This window comes from Aulonocara stuartgranti (assembly GCF_965226115.1).
Source record: "Aulonocara stuartgranti genome assembly, chromosome: 7".
Taxonomy (NCBI): Eukaryota; Metazoa; Chordata; class Actinopteri; order Cichliformes; family Cichlidae; genus Aulonocara; species Aulonocara stuartgranti.
In genome coordinates, this window is record NC_138945.1 from 832,216 (window position 1) to 852,104 (window position 19,889).

Below are 19,889 nucleotides of genomic sequence, written 5' to 3' on the forward strand. Positions count from 1 at the left end.
AGTGCCATCCACGAGTAAACAAAGTCAACCAAAAAAAGCTATTTTTAAAAACTTTTCTCTGAGTGATTTTTATGAAAAGTTTGACTTATTAATTTGAAATGTTAGGATACTAAACCTAAATTTGGACTTTTTCACAAAAATACTTGCGTATGGCACATCTTTATTTAATAATAAAATCTAATCTTGTTTGTTATTTTACTTATTTTAGATTTTAATAATTACTGTGTCTGATCCATCTGTGGCAGGTTATCGTGTTAATGATGTTTATGTGTATGAACTGTCCAAATAAAAACAAATAAATAAACATTTCTGATCTCTTTAATAAAAGCAACTGTTTCCAGGCTTTCTAATCGATGTCAGAGCTGCTTCCTGCTGCCCAACAATATATGATAGGACTCCAGTGCTTGAATTACCCTCACAATAAAGCGTGAAACCGCCTTTCTTGAAAACAGTTTCTTTGATGGCTTCGTTTCCGGGCAGCGCTATTAAAGCCCTGGCGCAGGTGAGCAGACTCTTTCGTGATCGACGATTTTGTGTCTGGGCTCTGTTGGTAGGTCTGAGTATGTGGCTAGCGAACAGCTAGCAGGTTACGCAGTAGCAGTTTGACGTCGGGCAGCCTCTTTAAAATCGGACCAATGCCTTAGAAAAGCTTCTCTGTTCGCCCCCGTCTTGTAATACGAGCGCTGCCCGTTGAGGCCAGCGGTCGGTGCTCGGTAGAAGATCGGGATAAAGCGGAGGATCTTAGCGTACCGGCGCTCGTTGGTCACGGTCTCCGTTTTGGCCGAGCTAGCTGTTCAGTAGCTCTTAGCGCCGCAATGGATCCATAAAAGAAGGTAGGCCCGGCTCACAGCAGCAGCCTCTCATTCACGCCCTGTTTGCTCTCTGAATGGACTCCGGGCGGGTGAAAGTGTTGGATCTGTGGGCTCGGTTCGGCACGACGCTGCCTGGGAGCTACATGTAGGCGCTGAGGGGCTCCTCGGACGGTTCCGATCAGCTGAGGTCCACTCTTGGGTTCTGCTCGCTTCACCGCGGCTCTGGTTCCGTGAGCAGAGCGGGGGTGTGAGGCTTTGTGCCGGCTGGAGGCCCTCAGGCTCACAGTCAGCTGTGTGAAGCTGAAACATTTCTGTATTTTTATCATTTGACTCGGACTGTGACAGGTGTGTTCACGGTGATGACGTTTCTGCCTCCGAACCTCTTTATTTCAGGTTCACGCGCCTCAGCTCTGGGTTAGGGTCACCTGAGGAACCAGAACAGCCTCACCTGGCAAATTGCAAAGTGATGACGTTAAATCACCGGGTCTGTGGGTCTCAGACCCTGTACAGACGAAACAAACAGCCTGACTAAGCTCATGTAAAAAACAAAAACAGCTGTTTGTTCCAAAGCAGATGTTTGTAGAGACTGAGCACAGCTGGTATCAGTCTGCACATAACTCTTCATGAGAGGAGCACAGTGACACACAGAGACAGACTCCCTCAGAACTGAAACTGTGAAGTGTTGTGTGTCTCAGAGTACAAATACTGTGATAATTACTGCGCCAGCAGTATCTGTGGTAACAGGATAATATTTAGATCAAGTGGCTGGTACATAAAAAGTGGGATGAAAAAAGACGGGGGTACTGGGAGGCCAGGAAAGACTTACAGTGAGCTGTATGAGAGGCTAGACACTGAGGATGGAGAGACGGACTGGTATTGATTGGCTGGGCACAGAGGATGGAGATGGAAAGGATGCGCAGCAGGTTGGAGTAATTACGGACAGAGATGCAGACTACTAATGACTGAAAAGACTGTACCGCAACGATGGAAGTGGTACTTGGAATGGATGAAAGCTAGTTAGTGAACCAGGAAGTGCAGAGGACTAGTGAGGAGGAGGGGAAAGGTGGTTGGTCCTAATGACATACCTGTGCAGGTGTGGAGATATCCAGGAGAGAGGGCAGGCTGTTTAACATACAAGACGTGTGCTGGTCCTGAAGAACAGGCTGAGCTGTAGTAACTGCAGAGGGATGAAGATGTGAGGAAGAGATGTTGAAGCTGGGCAAGAAGAGAGCTGATGATCCGTGAGCAGCAGTGTGGCTTCATGCTCTACAGACGTGATGTTTGCTTTGAGTGTTGATGGAAAGTTTAGAGAAGGTCACTGTGGTGCTGCACGAGGACGCATCTGAGGGCGGGGCATGTGTGAGGACAGAGGCAGTGGTGAGGTGTGCGCTCAGAGAGACAGATGTGTTGAAGGTGGGGGTGGGATTACGTCAGGGATCTGCTCTGAGCTTCTTCCTGTTTGCAGTGGTGACAGGAGGAGCAGGTGGAGGTATGCTCTGAAGGTGGTGGAAGGAGCCGAGGTAATGAGGGTTTAAGTTTGGTCGACCATCCAAAGAGAGTGTGGGTGGAGATGTGACAGAAGGATGGCAGCAACAGTGAAAGGAAAGGTTCAAAGGTGGGGGTGAGGAAGCAGCAAAAGTCTCTGCAGGATGTCTCCAGCTTCCTGTCCGGGCTCGGCACGTTCCTCTTTTCAGTAGTGGGGTCTAATTTTGTAGGTGGCGCCGTGGAGCGTGTGACGCCATGAAATCCGAGTGTTTTCTTACTGTGCTGAAAATCACACATGGTTAGATTTAAATGATCTCCACCGGTTGGTGACGCTGACGGCGCTCCCTCGTCCTGCAGCTGCACGCGCCATTTGGGTCTAAGTTTTAAATGGAAGCTCAGCTTCAGCGTCGTCAGTAAATGTGTTTGCAGCATCTGTTCCAGCTGCAGGCGACCAGTGAAACCAGTGAAACCTTCCCAGCTGCTGAGAGACGATTCTGATGTGTTCTGACGGTAAACTGATCTTTACTGAAGCTCGGCTGATGAAGGCCATTTAATGGTGCGACCTTCAGCCATCATCGCTGCTCTTCTTATCAGTTTAATATAGTTTTAATACGCCGAGTGATGGATTGAGATCAGTCAGCTGATAAATCTGGGTTTGTGTGTGACTGGCTCACTCCTGTTTTTGAGTAAATAAACCTTTAAGGCCAAATTATTAAAAACTGGTTTTCATAATTTTGGTGAATTTGATGGAAAAAGTGTGGAAATGAAACCATCACTGATGAAAGAGTCCAGCTGACTTCACACTAACACAGCAGCTGATGATTATTTTCATTCTGACACAAAATCAGAAATTCATGGTTCAGACATTCCTGCCCAAAGCCCGCCCCCTCGCTCTCCTGGCCTCAACTTCGCGCCGCAGCGTCATAGTAACCGTTTCTTTCAGCTCGATTTATTTCAGGTTGTTTTTCTCAGCCCAGACTCTGCATGGCGTCGGATTGGCAGCAGCGGGAGTGAGCAGCCAATCAGCCGAGGACACCGGTAGCATCATGGCGTCTCGTCAGAGGAACTCTGTCCGGATCCTGTCCAGCCGGGAGCGCGGCTCGCAGATCTTTGGCTCGCAGCGCCTCCTGCAGCTCCTGGTGGAGGAGAAAGTCCGCTGGATGAAATGGCAGAGTCAGGCAAGTTTCAGCTTCTTCTTTCCTCTAAGAACCAAACCGTTTTCAGACGGCGCCCCCTACAGCCTACTCCCAAATGAAATGCTAATAATTTAGCTTTTATTGCTCAGGCTTTCTGATGGCTCTGTGCCTTCCTCCTGTTTGTGCGGTGACGCACTCATCAGTGCTTTTCAGATAAGAATCATCGTTAAAAATGGGTCCGAATCAGTTTTTATCAACTTTGTTTTTCCTTGAGTTTTCCCAGCAGCTGCTGGGATGTATGTGATGGAGGCCGTTTAACACCAGGATACGCCTGCCTACCAGCTTTGGCCACAGTGGGACAAATATGCCCGTCTGAGGCGCTTCTGCTGCACATTAGAGAAGTGAGAGCTGTGGGGGTCAGAGCGTTGTGGGGAGGAACTGAAAACAAAATCGTCCAGTTCCAGCCCGCAGGGCTCAGGAGGGCGTTGGTGGGGAGCGGTCGGATTGTTCGTAGCAGGCGGCGTTGCTGATGTGTTTGAGTGTGTGCTTGTGAGCGCTTCCCACTGACTGTGAATGTTTGTGTCTCCAACAGAAGGTGGAGCTGCCGGACAGCCCTCGCTCAACTTTCCTGCTGGCCTTCAGCCCTGACAGGTGAGTGAAGTCAGAGCACAGGTGGAGGCGGAGACTCCATCAGTACTGGATCTTTTTACCAGAGTATTATCGATGTAGTGGTGTTTAATCAGGATACTTTACCAAAAAGACACAAATGAGCTAAAGTGTATATAGTTGAGTTTGAGGTGGAGTAGGTGGAGCTGAGACTCTTTACTGGAGTAAAGAGTCTCAGCTGGGCCTTTCAGAGGAAACGTTGTGTCTGCAGGACCCTCATGGCTTCGACCCACGTCAACCACAACATTTACATAACAGAGGTGAAGACTGGAAAGTGCCTACATTCCTTAGTGGGCCACCGTAGAACCCCCTGGTGTGTGACCTTTCACCCCACAATTCCTGGCCTGGTGGCCTCTGGGTGCCTTGATGGCGAAGTCCGGATCTGGGACCTGCATGTGAGTACCCCCCCCCCCCCAACATTGTACAGCAGTGCAGCAGTCGGGCAGGGTGCTAAATGCTTTCATGTCAGCCTGTTGATGAGGACATGGAGTCGGTGTTTCTGTCGAGCTGCACTCTGGAGTGTCCTCGCTCACGCAGCGGGACATCAGACTAGGGCTGGGCCGTATCATGTCACGGTACTACCGGTGTAATGTTGGGCAACGTTAGGAAAATGAAATATGGCGATAGAATATGGGTAAAACGCGCATGTGCAGCGCCTTTGTTTACATACGCACATGGAGGCGACACAGAATGAGGAGAGTGAAAGCAAATCGTTGAATGAAACCATGAACCTGAACTGGTTTGTAAAAATGCTGCAGCTTCACTGGTGTGGAACTGGTTTAGCTTTTGTCCCTCAGATACACAACAAAGCACTATTTTTGGTAGCGCATGCTAGCGGGCCGTCGTTATTACCGTGTTGTATGGAAAATACGGCGCACTTAAAATCATCCTTTGATTTTTCTGAAAGTCGACAGAGCCCCTTATAATCCCGTGTGCCTTATGTATGAACTCTGGTTGTGTTTACTGACCTCGAAACGATTTTATGTGCACGGCGCTCGAAAATCTGTCAAATGTTTCAGTACGACTTTGCTGAGCTACGAAGCCGCACCGCTTGATGGATTGTCGGAGCATTGCGGCTATCGTAGGCGGAGCCTCGCGGAGTGATACGTGCTGTGCTTCAACATAATGTTACCGTACTGTGTGTGTATAACCTCTTTTTAAGGTTTGTGGATGTTATACATGGTTATGCTGAGGATGTGTCGGCCAGTTTCCACTGAAATGCCTTTTGGTTAAACTGTCAGCGAGGAGTTTGCATTTGCTCTGTTAAATGTTTATATAACTTTAATGCAGATAAAAAACAGCTGCTTGTTTCAGTGAAGATACATTGATTTGGGTTTTTTGCACTAATAAAGTTGTGGAGTTGTAAAGTATTTTGTCTCGTGTCAGTTATATCGTTATCGCAGATTTTCAAATGTATATGGTGATAAATATTTTTGGTCGTATCGCGCTGCTCTACATCAGACGTAACTGAGTAACTGTGTTCTGCAGGGCGGGAGTGAGAGCTGGTTTACCGAGAGCAACGTCGCCATCGCCTCCCTGGCCTTCCACCCAACTGCTCAGCTGCTCCTGATCGCCACCAACAATGAGCTCCACTTCTGGGACTGGAGCCGCCCCGAGCCCTTCGCCGTGGTGAAAACGGGCAGCGACACGGAGAGAGTGCGGTGGGTTAAACACGGCCGCTGGTCAGAGGTCGAGTCTGAGCATGTGCATGACGTGACAGTAATAACGGAGCGTGCTGCTGTTACGTTTTTATTAACATATCGCTGGAGCCAGGTGTTTTCATCGACTTCTTCTCTGTGTCTGTCAGGTTGGTACGCTTCGACCCTCTCGGTCACAACCTGCTCACGGCGATCGTGAATCCATCCAATCAGCAGGTACGAAGATGATCTGAAGCCATTTCTTAGCGAGGTAGCGTCATGTTTCAGAGGATGACCGCCATGGTTCACCTACAACCTCAGCTGCACACCTCACCAAGAGAGCGAGTAATGCAAAAAAGAACATCACGCTGTATTATGTCATGGAGCTGAGGGCGTGCCGAGCACTGAGAGGTCTGAGGCACAGCTAGCACCGAGTCAGGTGGACCTGCCCCCTCGCTCCTGTGTGGATCCTCGGTTTGGTCGTTACAGTTTTCCTGTGTCTGTGTTACGATTGGTTGATTTTTCTGGGAGGTGACTGCAGATGCGTTTGCTGAGGATGACATCACCATGGCAGGTTTTGGGTGACAAGTAGAAGAGGTCGTCCTGTCTCTGCCGTTTAACCTGCCTTCAGTGATCAGGTGTTTTCTTCTTCTTTGCCTCCTTTAGGGCGAGGAGGACTCGGAGGTTCCCATGGACAGCGTTGAGATGCCTCACTTCCGTCAGCGCTCCTTCCTGCCTTCCCAGCCGGTTCGCCGCACGCCCATCCTCCACAACTTCCTCCACATCCTGTCGTCCCGCTCCCCTGGGGCTCAGGCCGGAGGCGAGCAGCCGCGGCCTCTCGGGGAAAATGGAAGTAACATGGCCGAGTCTCCCAGCATCCCTTTGGCCCAGTACCCCAGCTCGGAGCGCGGTCCGCCCCTGCCCGGCTGCACCCAGCACCTGGGCATGGTGTGCATGTGCAGTCGCTGCTCCATCAGTCGAACGGCGCCCCAGCCAGACGGAGCCTCTGTGCCTCCGCCCGATCCACGGGCATCATCGGACTCACTCCAGCCTCCCCCGGCCTCCACCTTCTCCTCAGCTCGTACTGAGCCCAGACAGCCCTCGGAGCGAACCTCCGCCTTTACCTCTGTCTACTACAGCGCCGGCGCTTCTCTTAACCCCGCCCCTCCGGGCGGCCACGAGCCACACTCCACGCCCAGACCGGCACCCGACTGGACTCGCAACCTGCTGAGTGTGAGGGAGGGGGGGATAAATCCTGGCATGCTGCCTCCCAGAACCTCCGCCTCCTCCTCCATCAGCCTTCTGTCTGTGCTCCGCCAGCAGGAGGGCTCCTCTCACTCCCCCGTCTACACCTCCGCCACCGAGGGGCGGGGTTTCCCCCAGCAGGGAGAGCCCGGAGCCCGGGATACCGCCAGCACGAGCAGCGGGCATCACCCGTTCTGGGACAGTGCCCGTGGTAACACGGCCTCCTTCCGCAACGTGCTGCAGTGCAACCTGAGCCGCTACTTCCTGGAGATCGGCCCCATCGACATGGAGCCGGCGCTGGGCGGCGCCATGGCCGACGGAGGCCAGGAGCAGAGTCAGGAACTGCTCAACAACAACATGGACCCGGACCGGCCCGGGCCTTCCTCATCCTCCTCCACCCCCACCATCATCCACTACCAGCCTCCCCTCCCCCCGCCCCCCAGCTCCCACAGCCTGGAGAACAACGTCCCTCCCCCCGCCTCCCGTGGTCACCTGAACCGCTGCCGGGCCTGCCACAACCTGCTCACCTTCAACCACGACTCCCAGCGCTGGGAGCGCAAGACCTCCTCCGCCTCCACCTCCATGCTGGAGCCTCCCTCTTCCTCCTCTGCTTCTTTTCCCTCTCCTTCCTCTCACTGGCAGCCCGATGAGGCCAGAAGGATGCTAGAAGTCCAAACACAGGAGAGGAGGGCGCCTCCTGAGTCCAGCGAGCAGCCGCCTCCCCCAGCAGCAACAGTGGGAGGAACAGGAGTGGCCTTCCCCATTGCCCCGTCCTCTACCCAGCCCGGGGAGCAGACGGTGGGCCTGGTGTACAACCAGGACACAGCGCAGTGGGAGAGGGTGTACCGGCAGGCTGCGTCAGGCCGGCCGGCGGAGCCACCAGAGGCCTTAAGCCAAGAAATGCCCGTCGACCCGCCAGACGAGGACTCCCTCAGGAGGTACGTCACCTTTTCTTTTCACCATCGCAGCTTTATGAGGTCAGATTCTGGTCCTTCCATCGGACCGTAGCTCCTAAACGAGCCTCTTGTTTTACTCGTGAACTCACCAGGAGAGTGTTAGCTGAGCTGAGCTCAGCCCCCTGCTGGGCTTTAGGAAGAATGCAGGTTTAAGGCAGCACTGTGAGGGTGACTTTGGAGTCTATCTGCTTGATATCACACAGTTAGCTGAGCATGAAAGCAGTGCTTATAATCAGCTACCATCTGTGTCTCGAACACTGAGCGCGCTCTGTGTGCCTCTGTTTCTCGCCCAGGCGGCTGCTGGAATCCTCTCTCCTGTCACTGTCTCGCTACGACATGTCCGGCTCCAGAGACCACCCCATCTACCCCGACCCAGCCAGGTACAGAAGCACCGCCGTGTACCTCGAGTCTAGGTTCAATATGGGCTTTGATTTAACTCTCCCAGGCCAGCTTGGCATGAGTCGCAGTTCAGAATAATCCTCCTTTATCTCACACTGGACCGCATTAGAGGTGTCTGCTCTCTGTGACATCACACAGATCTAAACGTAGAAAAAGCTGCTGACACGTTGAGCTCATTAAACTAGTTCTTAAAAATGTGAACGCCGGATTCAGGAAGTGGGAACAAAAAGGAATAACAGCGATTTGTACAGTAATGAAAGATGGCCATTTGATGGGTTTCCAAGATTTAAAAGATCGGTATAGTCTACAGAAAACCGATTTTTACCGGTACCTGCAACTCAGAGACTACTTTTCAAAGGAAGTACGAAGTTCGCGTAAGTCTTATGGCATCCTGAATTGTATAATTAAATCATACAGGGGCCTCCAATTCAAGGAGATTTCTGTACTATATAAAAATCTGAGAGATCACGGCAACATCAACTGAATACATAAAAAAGAAATGGGAGCAGGAAATAAAAACTGATATCTCAACTGAGGAATGGTTAGATATGTGTGACACCCAGAACACAACCACTAACTCAAGATGCTGGAGAGAATTTGGGTGGAAACATCTTACTCGATTCTTTATTACACCAAAAATCAAAAGTAAACAGACTCAAGACAGTTTGCCATGCTGGAGAAGATGTGGTAACATGGAAGCACACCATGCGCACGTGTTTTGGGAGTGCCTGAAACTGCATCATTTTTGGAAGAACGTGAGTCTTGTAATAGGCAATATCTTGGGCTATCAATTACCACACAATTTTAAAACTGTATATCTTGGGAATATTAGAGAGTATGTTCTGTACGACGACTTGTATTTGACAAAAATCCTATTGATAGCTGCAAAGAAAGCTATAACAAGAAACTGGTACAAACTGGATCCGCCTTCATCAAAAGACTGGTTAAATATTGTTGGAGAAATCTATGCAATGGAAAAAATGACTTACATTCTCAGATTAAAGGAAGATATTTTCGTTGCTAAGTGGGAGAAGTGGACATTATATGGCACCAAGGAAAGTTACTGAACGAACAAAACATCTAAGGTCTATAACTCTGTATATCTATTGATGCATGCCCGTATAAAAGTACGTATATAAGCTGGAGTATGTATGCTGCGGAGTAAAGGCAGGCATGCATACGGTAGTTGATTAGAATTGGCACCCACACCTTTTGTTCGCTTTAGTTCTGTTTGTTTTGACTGTGTGCTTGCATGGTTATTTCTCCTGTAATGCAAAACATGTCTATGTTTAAACTGTGACAAAACTATCAATAAAAATTACAGTGTCAAAAAAAAGTGAACGCCCACCAATAAGACCTGAACGCTGCAGCGGGGGTTAAATGTGAGCTGCTGCACACGCTTGTGTTTCTGGGTAAATGATGGACAAAGCCGAGGTCGCTGGGTTTGCCTCTGTCGAGGTCAGAGTTTGAGAGGTTTCTGCAGACGCTTGCTGATAAAGAGTTTTTGCCCTCTGCTGTGCAGGCTTTCTCCAGCAGCTTACTACGCTCAGAGGATGATCCAGTATCTGTCGAGGCGCGACAGCATTCGCCAGCGCTCGCTCCGCTACCAGCAGAACCGGCTGCGGGCCATGTCGTCCTCCTCGTCAGACAGCCCGGCCAGCAACCCGCCCAGCTCCATGGACAGTGGCGACGTGGACTTTGAGGATCTCGAGTAAGTTTCAGTCGCCTTCCTCTCATGGCTCACACAGCACACTGTGACCCGAGCCGGTCTTATCCTGTCAGCGCAGCCGCTCGTTAGGTTGGCTCATTTCGAGTAAAACGAATCAGAAGTTTATTCTGTTCACTGGGACGTTTCATCACTGGTCCAGGTGACTGCAGGTTTCAACCTTATTTGCACAATGACTGAAACTAACAACAGGCTGTGAGGTCAGTTTATGATCACTGATCAATAACCATCAGTCCCGGTCACAGAGAGCTGGGGAATGGCTGCAATCACAGCTTTGTAAGATGGCGACAGATGTACCCTTAGGCCCCTCCTCCATTCAGAGATGGTCTTTCCCTTTTCACTCAAACCAGCGTTCCTCCCTGTCCAGGATGTGACATCATCATTAAGGCGTGGCCACGGGCCCTGGCCCTTGGCTCTGGTGGATTATTGAGCGTGCGTTAGGAGGAGTGGTTAAAACTGTGTAATGGCGGTCCATCATCGAAGATTAGAAAATGAATCGGGACAAAACGCTGTTCTGGAGTCCGTTCAGGAATTTTCCTCAGATGTTTAAAATCGCTGAAATCAGACGTGAGCTCGTAAATTATTGTCACGTGCCGTCAGGTAGGCGGGTCCACAGACGGCGTTTGTGCCCCGCTCTGAGCTGTCCTGTAGAAACGCAGCGTGCAGCCCTGATGTTGTTGACTCGAGTCCTCGTGTTTCCGTCCCAGCTTCTCCCGTGGTGGGCGGGGCTCTTTTCACCGCGCTGTAGATATGTTTGCGTGCAGCGCGTCTCAGCTGCCCTCTTATTGGCCACAGCTAAATTCAGTTGTTTTCAGAAGAGGCTGAATTTAATTTACTTTTGTTTAATCAAAACCAAGACGGGAAACTGGCGATGCTGGCGGGTTCAGATCATGTGATTACAGCGATGAATGACATCACCGCAGTAACGAGTTTTGATGCGTCCGAACGCTGGTTGAGTCGCGGTTGTTCAGTCCTTCTCTTTGTTTCTGCAGCGACAACAGTGACAGAACGCGACACCGGACGCCTCGAAACGCCAGGATGTCTGCGCCCTCGCTGGGCCGCTTCGTCCCTCGGTGAGTTGGCTCCGAACCCGCCGCTGAACCTGGTAAACTCGCGCTCGCCGCTTTGGTTCTCATCTCATTCCTGTTTGTCATCCTGCAGCCGATTCCTCCTGCCCGAGTACCTGCCCTACGCCGGCATCTTCCACGAGCGAGGGCAGCCTGGGCTCGCCACACACTCCTCTGTCAACAGGGTGCTCGCAGGTATGCACGCACACACCTTTATTTAAAAAGAAGGCGGCTCATATCCGACCTCCGTCAGGACACGGTGACCACAAAGTTGTTGTTTTTTTGTTTTTTTTTTCTTCAAATGGAGATGTGGGTTACCGAGCATGCCCAGTGACGTCGTTTCCTGTCCTCCACAGGGGCGTCGATCGGGGACGGTCAGTCTGCGGTCGCCAGCAACATCGCCAACACCACGTACCGCCTGCAGTGGTGGGACTTCACCAAGTTTGACCTTCCTGAGATCAGCAATGGTACGACAGCGCGAGGCCGAGGGTTTGAGTCCTCCGCTTTAGTTCAACTCTTTCTGTTCAGTTCCTGCTCAGCCCGGTTTGGAGGGGTTAAAGGTCACCCACTCTGACGGGGTTTAACAAACAAGCCGCTCTGAGTCTGTTTGTCTGAACGCCTCACAGACTCCGTCTCTCTGCCCCTCCCACAGCCTCAGTCAACGTTCTGGTGCCAAACTGTAAAATCTACAACGACGCCAGCTGTGACATCTCTGCGGACGGGCAGCTGCTGGCGGTTTTCATTCCCAGCAGCCAGCGCGGTTTCCCAGACGAGGGCATCCTGGCCATCTACTCGCTCGCCCCCCACAACCTGGGAGAGATGCTGTACACCAAGCGATTCGGTACGTCCTCACAGAGACGGCGGCTCTCTCTGTCACACGTCCAGGTTTGTAGGATGGTGACGGTGACAGCGGTGTTTTCTCCCTCAGGTCCAAACGCCATCTCCGTCAGCTTGTCTCCGATGGGCTGTTACGTGATGGTGGGCCTGGCCTCCCGCAGGATCCTGCTGCATCCCACCACTGACCACATGGTGGCGCAAGTCTTCCGCCTGCAGCAGCCGCACGGAGGAGAGACGTCCATCAGGGTGAGAGGGGCCTCAGATTTATTTGATAGAAAGCTGCGGGTCAGGTTTGTTTTTACAGAGGACAAATCGAAAAACTGATGTCAGATCAGCGGGCAGCATGTAAACGATGAGGATGTCAGACAAGTTGAAGAGTTTGTGTGAAATTCAGATTTTTTTTTTTTTTTTTAAGGGAATTTTTCCTCCACATACATGAAAACTCACCAAGTCTTATTTCATGTTTCACTGTAAAAGGCTGCTGGGGTGTGAGTCTGATAACCTGAGAAGGATTTAGAAATTGGTACCATAGGCGAGTTTGAATCTCAGTTGTTCTCCTGACTGAAGTTTGGCCCGTGTACAGCATCCTGCTATGTGATTGCATTTGTCCCTGACCACCAGAATCCCTCACGTTAACTTTTATCGAGTGGAAAAAAAGTTGGCGTTCATCCTCCAGCTTCACTGTGCTAATGTTATGCTAACATAGCTGTGTCGCTAGCAATCACTTAGCACATCATTATATACCAGCTAGCCCAACTTCAGTAACCCTACAAACGTCACTGCTGTTTAGTTTCTGTCTTCATTTATGTTGGAAGTGATAGCAGAGCTGTACGTTTGAATTAGTTTCCAAAACCCTGCAGTCAGGACATGGTATGAAATGTTTGGGTGGAAGCTAGCGAGCTAACTTCCTGCTAACTTCTAACTCCGTTAAATTTAATAACTTCTGTTTTCATGGATGCCTGGATGTTAAACTTAATTGTTACACCTGGTAAAGCAGCAACGCTGATGATTTAATTAAAGATGAAAGACTTTAGAGTTTTTTAACTCTCAGTGTTCGTTTGACTTTTGGACCTGAAGTTGACGGAGTTTTGGACCCAGATTACTCTGAAGCTCTTCACTACAGCAGCCGTAATGCTCTGACCATCCATCAAGCTGTGCGGCTTACCACAGTTGTACTAAAACATTTTAACAGATTTCTGCAGCCAAAAGAAGAAAAGAATATATCGTGATATATATCGTTACCGCACATGCTTAAAATTATATCGCGATATGGATTTTAGGCCATATCGCCCAGCCCTAGTCAGAGGTCAACTTTTTAAAAAATCCTGAATAGCAAGTAGTACCGCCCACTGCCAGTGTTTCGTTATTTTCAGGAGAACATTCTTTAAAGTTGAGCACAGAGAATGGGACGCTCCCCGCGCTGCAGAGTCCACGTTCCAGAAAACAAAAGTGAGCGGTGAGCTTAGATCCAGGACGAGCTCCACATCCCGTCGTTTGGGAAAAGCTGGTTTTACGCAGCTTTGCTGTGGCATGTGCTTCAGCTGCAGTGTGTCTGTGTTTCAGATGGTGTTCAACGTGGTCTACCCCATGGCTCCGGACCAGAGGCGCCACGTCAGCATCAACTCTGCTCGCTGGCTGCCGGATCCAGGGATGGGACTGGCTTACGGAACCAACAAGGGAGACCTGGTGATCTGCCGGCCTGTGTGAGTCTGCAGGCACGAAAACAAAGTCCCGCTAAGTCAGACATCTCAGACTCAAAAACGCTGGTCGGGGATGGAGGTCGGCGTGCAGATTCAGGCTTCTGCAGCTGACTGTGCGAATGAGAAGCTGCAGACTGAGCGTGACGTTAAATAACCGAGCACGCGTTCAGCTGTCCTGCTCTCAGAGCTCCCTCGCGTCTTCTGATCTGATTATCCTCAAACCGAGCAGGAAGACCATTAACTGGAAGAGCCCGATTAGTGTGTTTTAATGCAGTTGTGTGAGTCCACGAAGCCCCCCCCCCCCCCCCCGTGAGGCTTCCTGAGTGGAAGTGAACTGACCAGCTTTGGTTGTGTGTGTGTGTGTGTGTAGGTTCTATCGAAGCGACGGCGAGAGCCCCAGCGAGTCGAGCAGCGAGCCACTGTTCAGCGTCAACAACAGCGGAACGAGCCGGAGCCGAGGCTCCGACAGGCCGGGGTGAGTTCAGGGCCTGCGGCGATGTTTGCGCCTGCTTTTTATCTGCTCGTAACGCGTGGTCGGCGTCGCAGGTGACGGGCGCTCGGGTTATTTGACCCTTTTAAAACCTGAAACGTGAAATCTTCACGTTGTGGAGTGTTTGAACCTTGAGACAAAGTATATCAAATCTGCATGTAGGCATTCTAATTTGTTACATAACCATATTTCTGCAATTTAGTCATTAAAAACTTTGATATCATTTATTTTGAGAGTAAAGAAGTCACACTGATGATGAAGAAGCCTGAAAGCTCACAGAAACACATACGAAACGCTGGGCTTTGAAGGGTTAAAGCTGCATTTTGTACATTTGTTTGAAAATGGATTCAAAGCTTCGGCAGAAACTGAACCAGGTAAGAACAGCGTGGAGGCGGGGCTAAAAAGAAACGCACACAGCTCAGTCTCCTCACACCTCTCCATCGATCGCTGCCCCCTGCTGGTGAGAGTTTATCGCTACGTGTCTGGATCTTTGAGTTTCTGATTGGCCTGTGATTCATTTTCAGGCTGAACCGCTCGGGCTGGACGCCGGGCAGAGACATGGGACTGATGAACGCCATTGGCCTGCAGCCCCGACACCCCACCCCTTCAGTGACATCGCAAGGAACCCAGACGCCAATCATCCAGCTGCAAAACGCTGAGACTCAAACAGAGAGGGAGCTGTCGGAGCCGAGCGCCTCGCAGCCTGCTCAGAGTACTGACACACACACACACACACAACCCCGTTCATCTATCTTAGTGAGGACCTTCATTGACATAATGGTTTCCCTAGCACCTAACCATTAAAAATGAATCCCTGACCCCAAACCTAACCGTAACCTAGTTGTGACCCTGACACTAAAACCACATTTTGAGTCTCAAAAATGCTTCAAACTCGTGAGGACCCACGAGGCCTGTTTGTCCCCACAAGTATAGTAAACTTTTCTGGTCCCCATGAAGATGTTAATACCCGTCCACTTTAAGTGTGTGTGTGTGTGTGTGTGTGTGTGTGTGTGTGTGTGTGTGTGTGTGTGTGTGTGTGTGTGTGTGTGTGTGTGTGTGTGTGTGTGTGTGTGTGTGTGTGGTCTCATCAGGTGTGTTTCTTCCCAGGTGTCCCTCCTGAAGCTCCGTCCACCAGTGGAGCAGCTCAGGCTCAGGTGGAGGCGTCTCAGAGCAGCCAAGCTCAGGAGGAAGTCCCAGCTGAAGCAGAGACCGGCACCTCCACCGCTGCTGGTACTCCACCCACTGACTTCTCAACACGACCTCATAATAACCTGTTACTGCGTCATCATCGTCTCATTTCTGCCTCCATGTTGATCCTCAGTTTTTACCTCGTTTGTTTTGTTACAAATATTTATATCAAACATTGTGCGCGTCTGTGCGTGTCTGTGTGTGCGTGTCTGTGTGCGCGTGTCTGTGTGTGTGTCTGTGTGCGCGTGTCTGTGTGTGTGTCTGTGTGCGCGCGTCTGTGTGTGTGTGTCTGTGTGCGCGCGTCTGTGTGTGTGTCTGTGTGCGCGGGCGTCTGTGCGCGTGTGTGTGCGCGCGTCTGTGTGCGCGCGTCTGTGTGTGTGCGTCTGTGTGTGTGTGTGTGTGTGTGTGTGTGTGTGCGTCTGTGCGCGTGTGTGTGTGTGTGTGTGTGTGTCTGTGTGCGCGCGTCTGTGCGTGTCTGTGTGCGTCTGTGCGCGTGTGTGTCTGTGTGCGCGCGTCTGTGCGTGTCTGTGTGCGTCTGTGCGCGTGTGTGTGTGTGTGTGTCTGTGTGCGCGCGTCTGTGTGTGCGCGTCTGTGCGTGTGTGTGTGTGTGTCTGTGTGCGCGCGTCTGTGCGTGTGTGTGTGTGTGTCTGTGTGCGCGCGTCTGTGCGTGTCTGTGTGCGTCTGTGCGCGTGTGTGTCTGTGTGCGCGCGTCTGTGCGTGTCTGTGTGCGTCTGTGCGCGTGTGTGTGTGTGTGTGTCTGTGTGCGCGTGTCTGTGTGTGTGTCTGTGTGCGCGGGCGTCTGTGCGCGTGTGTGTGTGTCTGTGTGCGCGTGTCTGTGTGTGTGTCTGTGTGCGCGTGTCTGTGTGTGTGTCTGTGTGCGCGTGTCTGTGTGTGTGTCTGTGTGCGCGCGTCTGTGTGTGTGTCTGTGTGCGCGTGTGTGTGCGTCTGTGCGCGTGTGTGTGTGTGCGTGTGTGTGTGTCTGTGTGCGCGCGTCTGTGCGTGTCTGTGTGCGTGTGTGTGTGTGTGTCTGTGTGCGCGCGTCTGTGTGCGCGCGTCTGTGTGTGCGTCTGTGCGCGTGTGTGTGCGCGCGTCTGTGTGTGTGTGTGTGTGTGTCTGTGTGCGCGCGCGTGTGTGTGTGTGTCTGTGTGCGCGCGCGTGTGTGTGTGTGTCTGTGTGCGCGCGTCTGTGTGTGTGTGTGTGTCTGTGTGTGTGTGTCTGTGTGCGCGCGTCTGTGTGCGCGCGTCTGTGTGTGCGTCTGTGCGCGTGTGTGTGCGCGCGTCTGTGTGTGTGTGTGTGTGTGTGTCTGTGTGTGTGTGTCTGTCTGTGTGTGTGTGTGCGCGCGTCTGTGTGTGTGTGTGTGTCTGTGTGCGCGCGCGTGTGTGTGTGTCTGTGTGCGCGCGCGCGCGTCTGTGTGTGTGTCTGTGTGCGTCTGTGTGCGCGCGCGTGTGTGTGTGTCTGTGTGTGTGTGTGTGTGTGTGTGTGTGTGTGTCTGTCTGTGTGTGTCTGTGTGCGCGCGCGTCTGTGTGTGTGTGTGTGTGTGTGTGTGTGTTTTGGGTGAAATGTTGTGACTGTTTGTATTTAAAGATGAATATTTATAAACAGATGACCTGAGGGGAGACACGATGACGATCACGTGTTTATCTTCACGCTGTCTCTGTTGCTCTCTTTGCTTCAGGAGAGTCTTCGGAGTTCGGGTCTGGCGAGGACGCTCTGGCACGAATCCGCCGGCTGATCGCTGAAGGCGGCATGACGGCGGTGGTCCAGCGGGAGCAGAGCACCACCATGGCCTCGATGGGCGGCTTTGGGAACAACATCATTGTCAGCCACCGCATCCACCGCGGCTCGCAGACGGGCGCCTCCAGGCCCACTGCCGAGCCCGTCGCCACGGCCCCCTGCACCTCCGGTCCGCTCCTCGTCGCCTCGCAGCCCCAGTCCTACCTGCGCCCAGCGCCGCAGGCCAGCGAACAGCTCGGTCCCGTGTGGGCTCCGCCGCCACCCACGCTCTCTCTGGCTGTGGACGTGGACGACGTGTTCGACGGCGGGCGGGCGGACGACAGCTCCTTGCCGGGTCCCTCCTCCTCTTCCTCTCACAGCCCCCTCCCTGGCGGTGGCGGCCCCAACAATTACCCCGGTGACCCATACAGCAGGTAGTCCTCCTATTGGCTGACGGTTAAGGGGGCTCCTCAAAGCCTTATCTCACAAAATGGGTGCTGCTTCGACCCCACACAGGGTCTCCCACCTGGAAACGAAGGGACACAAAGACCTCTCCTCCCCCCTCCCCCTAGCCTTTCTGTTGAGTGGCGTTGGCGCTCGTGAACCCAGACCGAAGCTAGACCGTCATCATTCCTCACAGGAGCTCCTACTTGAACGGAGGCACGGAGCTCCTCCCCACCTGATTCTCTCCCAGCACGATGAAGGTCGAGGTTCCTGACGCGCTGCGCCTGGTGATGGAGGGGTGGGGGTGTGGCTTCTTTCACATTTACTCCAACGTGCTGCGTTTGGTGCCATGTGACGTTACCTTAGATGTGAAATAGTGATTGAAGTGTTTGAACTCAGCACTACGTTTTTGTACCGTGTCACTGCTGCGTGTGCCTGAGGCAGGACTCTGCACGGCGGCGAGCGACCACCGATGACTGAACGCACACGCTCGACTAAACAAACGGAAGCTCCTGCATGTCTCGAAATAATGCTGCAGCTCATCGAACACATGTTTGTGTTTAAGGCTGGAAACGAGGAGAATCACTTCCTGTTAGGGCAACGAGGAGGCGGAGATTCACCTGCTCTGACCCCTCCCCACCCCACCAACCCCACCCAGCTGCACTACAGTGTGTTTGGTGCTAACCGAGGTGTGTGTGTGTGTGTGTGTGTGTGTGTGTGTGTGTGTGTGTTCTCACTGAAACCACAGTTTGTCTGTTTTTTGTTTTTCTTTGGGGGGGGGGGGTTAGCTGAGCGTCGTTTCCTGTCCGCCTCATCACGTTTGGATGTTTGCATCTCGGAGCGGTCTCAGTTCGCAGTGAAGGTGATTGCGAGGTGGGGTTTGCACGACATGTTTAGCCGGTGGGGGCGGGGTTAGGGGTTTCACAGGGGCGTGGGGTTCTCTCGGGCTACGGTCCCTACGAGCTGGGTGAAAGGTCACGTGGGCGCCGCACTGACCGACGCTCTAAATGTAGAAACGACACCAAAACGTTCCAGGAAGCTGCGGCGTTTGTCCTCCGTGCAGGAACGACGCTGCAGCGTGAGCGCGCCGACCGCCAACTTCACGCTATGACTCAGACACCGGAGATCAATCGTGTCTGTAATGCTTTCATCCAAACTCGCCGATTGGTCGACATTCAGCCTGCGCGGTCACTTCCTGCTGTTACTGACCAGGTGATGAGTGGATTTATTATCATCATTATTATTATGACTTTTTTATTAAGGACGGAGAACTGCAGACGAGTCTCCCTGACAGCTGTCGTCTTCTGTTAAACGACCAAAATAAAGTCCAAGACTTTTGTTTTCTTCCTTTTGGGGTTTTTTGTTTTTTGTTTTTTTTTTTTGGGGGGGGGGGGGGGTTAATGAGCCGAAGAGTCAAAATATGCGTGTGTGTGTGTCTACCACTACAGGAACTTGCTGTTGCTCGGTAACATCCAATCTAAACCCTCAGATTTCACTCAGTGTTCTTGGACAGCCTGTTAGTGACCTCACAGCAGCCATGTTATTGGTCCAGAGGCCACACCCCTAATAATACAAGCCCTTCTCCAATTAAGACAGGTGAGTTATAGAGCCCTGCCCCACAGGTGTTACAAAGGGGAAGTGATGTATAGAGACCAGAACAGTTTGTCTGTCAGGCTGTAGACGTTAGGAGTGTGTGAGGCCCCTGCTGGACGTCAGAGGAACTGCAGGTCTCGGTGTGGACGTTGCTGTTTGGTGCAGCTCATGTTGTTCGTATAGAGACTGAGGAGCACCTCGAGCACTTACCCACACTTTAAATGTCAGCTTTAAGAGTCGGGTCACCGAGCTCCTGTAGTGGAAGATGTCTGAGTGGACACACACACACACACACACACACACACACACCTTTCCTCATCCTTCAAAATCCTGCAGAAGAAAACTTGAATTTTTGTGATCAAGCGCAACTTTTCCTTCCTGCAGCATCCAGCTGTCCTTTTTGTTTCCACGTGTGCTTAGAAGTTCATGTACTGATGGCATTTTAAGGTGGGGCTGTGGGTGGGGGTGCTGAGTGGAGCTCTGGGATTCATGACACTTTTTATTGAAGCTTTTACTCTGCAGGCGAGACTCTGAATGCTCCTCCTGGCTTTTTACTTGATCAGTGAAGATTTGAGTGTGTGTGTGAGATCAGGGTGGGGGGGTGGATGTGAATAGCGCAGCGGTGTGAGTCCGATCGGTACCTGTGTGTCAGACTGTGGAGTTTGTACAGCGCTAACGTGACTCTTTGCTTTGACTTTTAGATGTAATTAAAGAGCTTTGAGAGTTCCTCTGTGCTCCTCGTTTCTTCAGCTCACTGCATCACAAACACACAGCAGATACGTCATCCACCCATAT

At 51.8% G+C, this 19,889-nt stretch overlaps 1 protein-coding gene across 2 annotated transcripts; it reads left to right on the forward strand.

Annotated features, from left to right (window-relative positions):
- Nucleotides 1–379: 379 nt before the first annotated feature.
- On the forward strand, nucleotides 380–19,820 carry ambra1b (autophagy/beclin-1 regulator 1b). Of its 2 annotated transcripts, none has more exons than XM_082538631.1 (19): nucleotides 380–833; nucleotides 3,270–3,475; nucleotides 4,026–4,084; nucleotides 4,311–4,494; nucleotides 5,588–5,760; nucleotides 5,907–5,973; nucleotides 6,403–7,919; nucleotides 8,231–8,317; nucleotides 9,859–10,047; nucleotides 11,055–11,135; nucleotides 11,224–11,324; nucleotides 11,486–11,596; nucleotides 11,782–11,970; nucleotides 12,058–12,212; nucleotides 13,530–13,669; nucleotides 14,037–14,141; nucleotides 14,681–14,868; nucleotides 15,264–15,386; nucleotides 17,020–19,820. In XM_082538631.1, exons 2-19 carry the CDS (start codon nucleotides 3,344–3,346, stop codon nucleotides 17,493–17,495), a joined length of 4,077 nt encoding a protein of 1,358 aa, XP_082394757.1. In that variant the 5' UTR covers nucleotides 380–833; nucleotides 3,270–3,343; the 3' UTR covers nucleotides 17,496–19,820. The 2 variants fall into 2 exon arrangements, with proteins under 2 accessions (XP_082394757.1, XP_082394758.1); XM_082538632.1 differs by lacking the exon at nucleotides 380–833 and adding an exon at nucleotides 841–2,807 and having other exon boundaries at nucleotides 3,275–3,475.
- Nucleotides 19,821–19,889: the final 69 nt, after the last annotated feature.

Coding starts and splice junctions, on each gene's coding strand:
- ambra1b (XM_082538631.1), top strand. CDS start 3,344: ATGGCGTCTCGTCAGAGGAACTCTGTCCGGATCCTGTCCAGCCGGGAG. Junction 4,495..5,587: donor TCCGGATCTGGGACCTGCAT/GTGAGTACCCCC, acceptor TGTGTTCTGCAG/GGCGGGAGTGAGAGCTGGTT. Junction 11,136..11,223: donor CTGGGCCGCTTCGTCCCTCG/GTGAGTTGGCTC, acceptor GTCATCCTGCAG/CCGATTCCTCCTGCCCGAGT.